This window comes from Crocodylus porosus, unplaced genomic scaffold (assembly GCF_001723895.1).
Source record: "Crocodylus porosus isolate Cpor-Errol unplaced genomic scaffold, CroPor_comp1, whole genome shotgun sequence".
Lineage (NCBI taxonomy): Eukaryota > Metazoa > Chordata > Crocodylia > Crocodylidae > Crocodylus > Crocodylus porosus.
Window position 1 is genome coordinate 20,545,143 of NW_017728950.1, and position 9,924 is coordinate 20,555,066.

The 9,924-nt window shown below is 47.7% G+C and overlaps 1 protein-coding gene across 1 annotated transcript in view; it reads left to right on the forward strand.

Moving 5' to 3' along the window:
• Nucleotides 1-122: 122 nt before the first annotated feature.
• Nucleotides 123-9,924, forward strand: part of B4GALT1 (beta-1,4-galactosyltransferase 1) — a 57,472-nt gene continuing 47,670 nt past the window's right edge. The window contains exon 1 of the mRNA XM_019555013.1: nt 123-428. Coding sequence (XP_019410558.1) covers nt 173-428 — 256 coding nt within the window. The 5' untranslated portion in view covers nt 123-172. The remainder of the gene's footprint in view (nt 429-9,924) is intronic.

Here is a 9,924-nt window from a genome sequence, read left to right on the forward strand (position 1 = left end):
GCCCGCACCGCCGCACGTGGCGCGCCCCCGCCGGAGGGAGAGGGGAGGAGCGGCTGGGCCTTTACATCACCACAGCCCGCCCCGGCAGGCGCTGCCAGCCCGCGGCAGCGACCTTGGGCCGAGTGGGCCGGGCCGCCGGCGGGCTGCGGTCGCTGCCGCGGGGCGAGCAGGCATGAGGGAGCCGCTGCTGGGCAGTGGGGCGCTGCCCGGCACGTCGCTGCAGAAGGCGTGTCGCCTGCTCGTCGCCTTCTGCGCCCTACACCTCACCCTCACGCTGCTCTACTACCTGGCGGGTGGCGCCCTGCACCCCGAGTCGCCGCTGCGCAGCCCCCGTCCCGGCGCGCCCGCCAACCTCTCGCAGCCCGAGCCCCCGCGCCCGCACTCGGCCCAGCCGCTGCGCGACTGCCCCGCCGTCTCCCCGCTGCTGCGTAAGTGTCCGCTCGGCCTCCCCCCCTCCCGCGGGCGGGGGGTCCGCGACGAGAAACGTCGGGGTTCCTGCCCTTTCCGGCTTTGTTTTCACCTCGGCGAGCAGGCGGAGAAACCCGCTGTGCAGTTCCCCCGCTCGCCTGGGCGGCTCGGTTTCCTGCTCCGAGCGGGCCGCCGTCCGCGCCTCCACACGGCCACTGGTCTGGCCCCGGGAGGCCCCGGGGGAGGGTCAGCACGCGCCCAGGTGCGAGCGGCGCCTCGCTTTGCTCTGTCCGGGCCGGGGGTTTCACACGCCCTGCTCTGGACACGGCCTTGGTCTCCCTCCTCCGAGGGGTTCTGCAAGAGGCCACTTCTGCTAACGCAGAGCCGAGCCCTAAAGAAACCCAAAAGCAGAAGCCTGCCTGGCATGAGTCCAAAACAGTGCTTTTTACCACCGTTTCCTTATGACATACTTTAAGAAAGGAGCTAGCGGTAAAAACATACTGCTTTCAGCACAGCAGGGGAGGATTGCTGCATGAACCGGCTTCTGGCCAAGCCTGTGCGGAGATTCTTGTCCGGATGTTCTTGAGGGCAGATCTGAAGGAATGGGTTTTGATCCAACTGAACCAAATTGGGTAAAAGCTGTGTTGAGATCATCTGGCCTGAATTCGCATTACCTCAGTCATCAGGACTGAAGTTGGAAGGTGTATTTTCCTACTCTTGTGGTACTGGATTGAGCAGAAAATAGCCACGCAGCCTGCACTGTAGGTAGACTTCTTCCACTGTGTGTATTCAAGTGGAGTCAACTAAGATTTACATAAACACTGTGAAGTAGAGGGCATAGGATATCATAATGTAGATTACTAGGGCTGCACTAAGTGCATGATAAATAACACCTTGATTGTTTCAAATAACAAAATTGATGGTAGTATTCAATGGCAGCATCTGATTATCTTATCTCATCTGATTACTTATCTTTTTTAGCTAAAGCCCTACTGCCTCCTCTTCCTTTACCTTAAGACTTAAGGGTTGTTTTTTGAGGGGAGAGACTTCTGATTGACACTATACTTTAAATTCACAACTTCCTTTACTTTGGTGTAATTGCTATGTGTAGAGAAGCTGACGTGACTCCTGAGATGGCTGTGTCTGCTTAACACCATTCCACTCTGTCACGTGGACAGGATTTCCATCCCTCTTCTAGAAACCAAAACCCTTTTAATTGGAACTAAAGCCCAGATATGGCTGTATTTGTACACTGCATAGATCCTCAATAGCAACACTGTGCTTCAAGACAGTATTTTGTTCAAAAGTAGAAAAACATAATAATTCTGGCAAAACAAATTGAATTTTATTAGTAGATATTAAGAGATGTTAAACAGATGTTTCTATTACACACAGAAAAAGGTCTAGGCCAGTGATTCTCAACCAGGGGCAAACTTTCAAAGGTGGTCCAGGGTTCTCTGCAATATTAGCAGAGGTAGGTGTGCAAACGTGATTTATAAGATAAACCCAGAGATTTCAAATAGGAACCCATGATGTTAAAAACATTCTGACATGTTGTGGCATTTCTGAGTTCTTTGCAAGAGAAGAATGTTTGGTATTATTTTTCTGTAGTGAAAAAACTGTGAAAGCTAAGAATTTACATTTGTTGAGCAGTGCCTAGAGCCTAAGAAGCTTGAAAACCATTGGTCTAGACCAGTGGCTTTCAATCTTTTCATTTGTGGGCCCCTAAAATTTTTTGAATGTGGGTGCAGACCCCTTTGAATTGTAACTGTAGGTATTCACATACTTTTGCTTGATCATAGTCATCTTTCATGGACGCCCAGGGATCTGCAGGCCACAGGTTGAACATCACTGTTCTAGACTCTAAATACTTCTTCAATGACAGTTGAGTGGTGTTGAGAAAAAAAGCAAGGCAAAATTTGGAATGAGTTGAATATATTGGTTCCTGAAAACTGAGTCTTAAGTCGAAACATTGTAAGTCAGAACCAATTTTCCCATAAGAACAAAGTTATAAAGAGGGCATGGGTGACTGGTGCCTCCTGAGTCTGGGGGGGTCCCCCCATGGCCAATCACCGATGGGAAAGGGTCCCCTAGTGACCAATTACCGAGCCAGTGGCAAAACCAGAAGTACACTTTCACCGGCACTTTCATTTTCGCAGCTGGCACTTCCAGGGGGTGCACATGCCAATGAAAAGGGGGATTGGTTCCTTTATGACACTCAACACAACTGCCTCCAGCTGGTAAGTCCCTTATGATGGGAGGGAAGAGGCATGAGGGAGCAGATCAATGCCCCTGCAATGAGGGAGGGGCCAGGGCAAGTGCTGCCCAGCTGAGGTGGGGGGCCACGGGGAGGGGGCTCCTGTCGCTGCGTGCTGCCGGCCCAGGAGCTGCTCATCCGGTGGCTCTCGTCGTGGCTTCCACCACTGGTCCAGGAGGGCATGCCAGATAAGCCGCCGGACGACCAGCTCCCAGACCGGCAGCATGCAACAGAGAGCCGCCTCACCCCCTCTTTGCACACCCCCCTACCCCCCTGCCCCAGCTGGCCAGTGCTTATCCCAGCCCCAATCCCTTCCTTGCTGCGGGGGTGTTGATCTGCCTCCCCTGTGCCTCTTCCCTCCCTGCCCCCCCACAAGGGACTTACCAGCTGCATGCAGCTGTGTCAAGTGTCTTAAAGTCAGAACCTTGAAACGGTGTAAATTTATAAATGTCGTAAGAGCCATTCATCGTAACTCCGTCATAAGTCAAGGACTGCCTGTAGTGAATTGCCTCTTTGCTGAGCCTTTAAGAAACAATATTTTTTTTTTACCAGAAGACTTGAAAACGTTATCTTAACTATTAAATAGGTTTTTCTATTATGGAGACTTTTGAAGATGGATATTGCTCTTGAATGTATTTGGATATACACATTTGGTGTGGATCTCATGGAAAATTACCAATACTAATAAAACTCATGAAGAATGATTGTGTATAAAAACATCCAACCATTTGTGAGAGAGAGTGAAAATTTATCATGCAGCCTTCCTGTGCTCTTTGGATTTCCAATATTTGATAACTGGCAGTACAAGGTTTTGAAATCCCAACTGTGCATGGGGGAGGGTGGGCTGCTGCTGCGGGCCTGGGCCAGGGGTGGTGCCAGGTTCTTTCCAGCGGGAGGAGCTGGGCCAGGGCTGTGGGCAGGCCAAGTGACGGCTGCGCTGAGACAGGGTTCCAGGTGGGGGCCCAGAATTTGCCATAGCCAGCCCTCCCAGCGCCACCGCCTATGCCCACCCTGAGCGGAGCCCTGGCCCAGCCTCTCCACCAGGAAGAGCTCAGCACTGCCCCTGGTCCCAGCCCGCAGCATGCAGCATTATTGGCCACATCTGCCCAAAAAAGCTGATTGCCGATAATGTCAATTTTCCTTTTATCGGTGCCAATATGATATGAACTGATGTATCGGTGCACCTCTAGTCCTAAGAAACCCACCTCACTCGCAAGAGACTACTAGCACACCAAAGTGTTTTCAGGATTGTAGCTTAATGACTGTCTAATATGTCCATGAAGTCTGGGGGGGGTTGGTTTGGTTTGGTTTGTGGGGTTTTTTGTTGTTGCTGTTGTGTGTGTGCACGCTTGTTTTGCTAAATTCATTTTGCACAGTTAATTAGAATGAGAAGTTTTGATACTCCCCGCTGTCCTTGAGTTTCTCACAACTTCCTGTTTTTTAGCTGCTGCTGTTCTAAGTGGATCCTTTTTTAACTCGGTAAAGGTTGAGACATTGACCTTCTAGTAAAGTAGATTAATAAATATAATTGCACACTGACCATAAGCATAACAGAATGAAGATTAGAGAGTCTGATTCTTTATTAGTTTGTTTACTTTTAATGAGCACTTTGGTTTTAAATATAATGTTTAAAACCACACGAGAGTTCTCATATGAACTTCTACAGTAGGGATATAGCTGGCCAGCTACTTCTAAATGATAAGCTGTTTATAACACATCTGCATAACAAATGATTGGTTTGCTTTTAATAGTAAGTGGTTTTGAGGTCATTAAAGGGAACTGTTTCGTGTTTTATTTGCTTGCACGTCTTTCACTTTTTCTCCATCACTGCGTTACTTTTGGAGGCAGTTACATAGCCTGGTCTGTACCAGACACCTGTGTACCCAAAGTAGCTATCCATACCCTTTCTGAACATGGCTTAACTTGGAACCATTTTAACTGCATAGCCACATTGAGTGCCTGTACACAAGGATGGAGGCTCCCTTGACATGCTATAATTACAGTGCCTCAAAGCAAACTCAGTTATTCTGGAGTGTGGTAATTAAAACGCTCCAACAGCCTCCTGTGTCTTGTGCATCTGAGCCCCTGCACTTAAAAATGGCATCGGGGGCACTTGAACTAAAGCTTGTTGAATGGATTTTAGTTCAAGCACCCCCTGCTGCCATTTGTAAGTATGGGGATGTTGATGCACAAGAAGCTGTGGTGTTTTAATTAGAGCAGCTCTCTGAGCTGCTCTAATTAAAGTGCCACCACCTCCAACCCTGGAACATATGTAAAAGTTCCAAATGGTTTCATGTGTTTAACCATTGAGGTTTTCCTTTGCCCTCCTCAGGAACAGATCTCATGCTGTGTAATGCGAGGAATCCTGAGAGACACTAGATAGTATCTCATGTGCCTGCTGTGCTGTCTTCCTTGCCTGGTGGGGTAGTTGTTAGGTCAGTCATTTGAGTTTACTTTTAAAAATAGGTAATGCTTGTATTTGCTGTTTAGTCCGATTGCTAAATCTCTTTACATATTGGAAGTAGTCATGTAATGTGCAGTTACATGACAAAGGTGGTGGTTGGGCTCCTAACTATGGGGTTATCTGGAAGGATTCACCTGGTTACGGTGCAAAAGCTGGCCAAACCATAAATAAACTATTGTGCAGTATTGTATTTCCCACCAGTGCCTGCCTGTTTTTAAACCACATTGTATTTAGCCATAGATCGTCTTTAAAAAAGCAGACAGTCAAAAAGCCTGAGGTTGAATCAATTCAGTCTTTGCAGATTAGTCTAAACTGCATAGATTAAACAGATAAGCAAGTGAACAGACGTTTACTTTTGTTTTTGGAAATGCAGCCACATGCTGCAGTGGCCCAGGCCAGAAGCTGGGAGGTGCTAGAGCACACTTTCCTGCTTGGCTAGAGGAGACAGCTCAGGCTGAGGTTAGCCCACCCACCTTGCAAGGTGGGATTTGTGAGGGAGGTGCAAAGCATTGTGGGGTTCTGGGGGACTCCAAGTTAACTTGAATCTGGAGGAGGTCTGGAACAGAAGTATAATACACTGATTTAACCTGAATCAATTAAGTCTGATATTTTATCCATCCAGGTTTATCTTATACTGGTTTCAGCCATTTGAAAGTGTTTTATGTCCACTAAACATCTGTTGTGTTACAGATTTGAATTGGTTCTGATGATTTATACCAGTTCATGTGTAATTTTTGTCCCTAGCCTCAAGGTTCAAGTGCAGATAAAGCCAAAGGTCTTGTTGGTTCATGAGTTGTTAGAATTCCTCTAGTCTGTTTTCTTAATAGCAAGTAGAATTTAGAGAATTCTCTTCTGATTTATACAACAAGTAGACTTTTTTGGTGGGGGGCACCTGTGGTGTGTTTGGCCAGCTTTATTAGTTGTGTGTTGACATAAGTACTGACTTGGATTTTAGTCTGACTTGATGCTGATTCTGCAGCCCCAACTTGTGGGTGAGCACTCATGTGCACATGCAGGTGTCACTGGTTATATCGCTACTTCCTGAGGTTTAGAGAAAACAGCCTCAGCATTCATGGTCAAAACCTCTTGCGTGTTTTTCACAGATTAGGAGAAGCTTTCCCCGTGGCTCCCCTCCTACCTATGCCGTGGAACAGTGTTTCATTGTGCATTTTATTCATCTCTTTCTTCTCCTTTCCCTTAGGGTAAACCTAAATTCAGCAAAGGATGTCATTCTGTTTCCATAACTGTAAAGCATGTGATGGATCATGTAGAACACATGTGGTTTTCTGAACCCTCAGCTAGCCAGGTACCAAATCCAGAGGCTTCATTCTAAGAGGATTCTCCAGAGCCTTCCGTCTCTAGTGATATTCAGATGCATTGGCTAAAGCTCATGGTTTTTTGACTCTGGAACAAAGTGCGTTCACTGAGCTAAGTTTACTTTCTCCCTCTCCCTCCAGGAAGCTGCCAAATCTAGAATGCCTTCATAGTTTAGTTACTTTTGTTTTAGAATACCTTGCCTACATTTTAAAGCATTAATCAAAGGGGTAAATAGTGGCATAAATGGGTCCTAGATCAGAAGATGTTTATAATAATGGATTTCTGTTTTAATAAGCAATTTGGCATTTTTTTATCTCTTGCATCCAGAGGTTAGCTACATGCATATCCTTAAAGCAGTGACTGTCCCAAACAAGACATCTGGGTGTATGTAGAAGCAAGGTCCTGTTACAACAGCAGATTCATATTCTAAGCATCACTAAATATCAGGGCAAATAAATGAAATTATGATAGGCTGCAGCCCTTATTTCCCTGAGAAGTAAAATTCTTTATATGCAGCTGAATGTTGATTTGAAAAGATAACAGTTCAATCACTTATACATGAGCCACACACAGTGGCACAAATGTTCTTGGAAAGAAGAACTTTGCCCAATATAGCTAGATGTGATAATTGGGAAAAATCAAATCCCTCTCCTCTTTGCGTAAGATCCCAGTGTAACGCATTTTGGTGATGTTACTCGCCAAAAAAAACAAACAAACCCCAGAATAAAACTAAGGAGGTGGAGGAGCAGGGCCTTTTAGGAGTCTAGTTTGTACTGGGACAGCTTGTCATAAAATGATATCTTAACTTTTAGTGCCAGAGTTCTGTAGTGCAAGATCTCATGGGCAGCCTAGCGTTGTATTTGCAAAGGTGACATTTTGGGTCCTACCCCGGTAATGTCTACTGGTTGTTTTTTTGTTGTTGTTTTTTTAAAGCTATTTCAAACACAGCTGCCTTGGACACCATTTCTGAGCATGGTTTGGATACCAAAAGCAGACACAAATGCAAGCAATTTTAAAGCAAATGGCTGTGATGCCCATACCAAACCCTCAGGCAGATTATGACAAAGACGGTGAGAACTGTTCTGAACAGTGAGACACATTCTTTGATCGAAGGCTTTTTCACCTTCCTGTTCAAGTTGAAAAATACTTCCTGTTTTCTTGTTTAAATATTGACAGAGTATCACCTCCAGTTAGTATAAGTCAGCAGGTTCCACAGAGCAAAAGGCAACAGAGATTCTTCCTGTTAAAGGAGTCTTCAGAATCTATATTTAACATCAGCTGTATATCTGACAGGTCAGAGAGTAGCATAGCCAGGAATCTTAATTCTTAGTTCTGCCTCTTACCAATTTGCCCTTTTGCTTTTCACTATCAGAAGCGTACATGTAGAAAAAGATGAAGATAAAAAAAAATTATGCACTGTGTACAGTTAATGTACCGAAAATATCCAGACTGATGGGGGAGGGGAAGAGAGAGAGGTTATGAAGTAGTTTGTTTTACATACCACATACCACTTCCAGGGGTTTTATACGCAGTGCAGAAAATGCAATCAAGTAATGTTAAAATAAAATTAAAAACTAAAAATAAAAGTAACACTGGCACCCTCATGCTTGTTTTCTTTTTTCTTTGTTTGTTTTTGCTGCAGCTGTGGTGCAAATGAAAGTATGCAGTAGGCCTGTGCGAATAGGGAAATACTTTATTTGGATTCAGCCAACTCAGAGGACAGTTATTCGATTCAGAGATTTGAATCACTGTCCTGAATCGGTTTGGCCGAATTGGCTTTGGAAGATTTAGCGCTGATTCAGAGAGATTTGGATTGGCCCAGGAGAGGCAGGCACAGCCAAGTGGCTGCAGGTTCTCCTGTGGCTCATCGTACTGTGCCTGCCTCTCCCTAAGTGTGGGGAGCCACGAGAGAAACCCCCATGGCTGCCCTGCTGACCCCAGCTCCAGCCTAGTCCCGGAACATTAATTAAAAAAAAACAAAAAACCCCGCACTCACTGGCTGCAGGAGCAGTGACTGGGGCCTCTGAGGCCTCATGGCAGAGCCCCTGTACACTGCAGAGCAGTGGGGGGTCAGCAGGAATCACCCCCCACATGACCCCCCTGGCTGGCACCGTGCGGCAGATGCCTGATGACATGGGTGCAGCATAGCTTGGCAAGGTGTCGTAGGCTGTCTGAGAGCTAGGGCTGCTGGGGTTGAGCACTACTGGACTCCAGCTGACTGCTAGAGCTGCCCCAGCTCCCAGAGTGCGCAGCGCCTTGCTGAGCTGTGTTGCACCTGTGTCATGGGGCAGCTGCCGCGTGGGTGCCAGGTGGGTCGCTGCCCTGTGCTATGTTGGGGGGGGCTCTGCCACGAGCACCCAGAGGCCCCAATTACCACTCCTGCCGCTGGTGAACGTGGAGCTTTTTTCTTTTTCTTTCTTTTTTTTTTTAAGTGCTGGGAAGCTGGGCCGGGCCATGGGGGACTTTTCACACAGCTCCTCTGATGTGCCTGCCTCTACCCCAACTGGGGGAGCTGCAGGGACTCTCCCCTGTAGCCGCTTGCCCAGCTGGTGCTGGAGGGGCATGATGCAAATGCAGCTTGCTCCAGGCAGCAGCAGGGCATAGCCCTTGTTTACAGCACTGCTGCACCCACATCAGCACTGAGAGTCAAGGTTCTGTCTTGTCACCGCTTGCCAGCTGGCATGGAAAAATATGGGCACAGAAGCTCTGGGAGTGGACTGTGCCCTACTGCCACTTGCCCCCTTCCACCTGGAGCAAGCTGTGCCCACATCTCGCCCCTCTCCCTGCCCTGGCTGGGCAAGCAGCAGCAGGGCAGAGCCCCCATGCCCAGCTCTGCTGCGCCCGCATCCCGTGCCCCCCAACCCCTCCCCAAGTAACGTGCCCCCCACCCTGGCAGCTTGTCCCAGCCCCAACCCCAACAGACTTACCAGCTACAGGCAACTATCAGCTGCCTGTTTAGTCTATGGCCGAATCAGCCAAAGCTTTTCCAAATTGATTCAGATGCTTCAAATTGATTTAAAGCTTTTATTTGGTCTCCCAATTTGATTTGGATTCAGAGGATTCAGCCCTCTAATTGGGCCGAATCTCCTCTAAATTGAATCAGCTACCAAAGCGTCATACATCCTAGTATACAGGTCTTAGAAGTCAGATATTTGCCCAAACTGATGAAGATGGCTGCTGATATTCATTTTGTGATACTGCCTAGCTGCCCAGGTTGGGAACAGGGACTCCCCCAATGCCTGCTGGTCCCCCCTGACTAGTTTGTAACAGGTCACTAGATCCCCCCTCAGCCTTCTCTTGTGGAGGCTGAACTGGTTCTTGTAGGACGTGCCCTGCTGCCTCCTGATCATGCGAGTGGCCCTCCTCTGAACCCTCTCCATGTTGTCCACATCCCTCTTGAAGTGCGGGGCCCAGAACTGGATGCAGTACTCCAGCTGCGGCCTGACCAGTGCCGCATAGAAGGGGAGGATCACCTCCT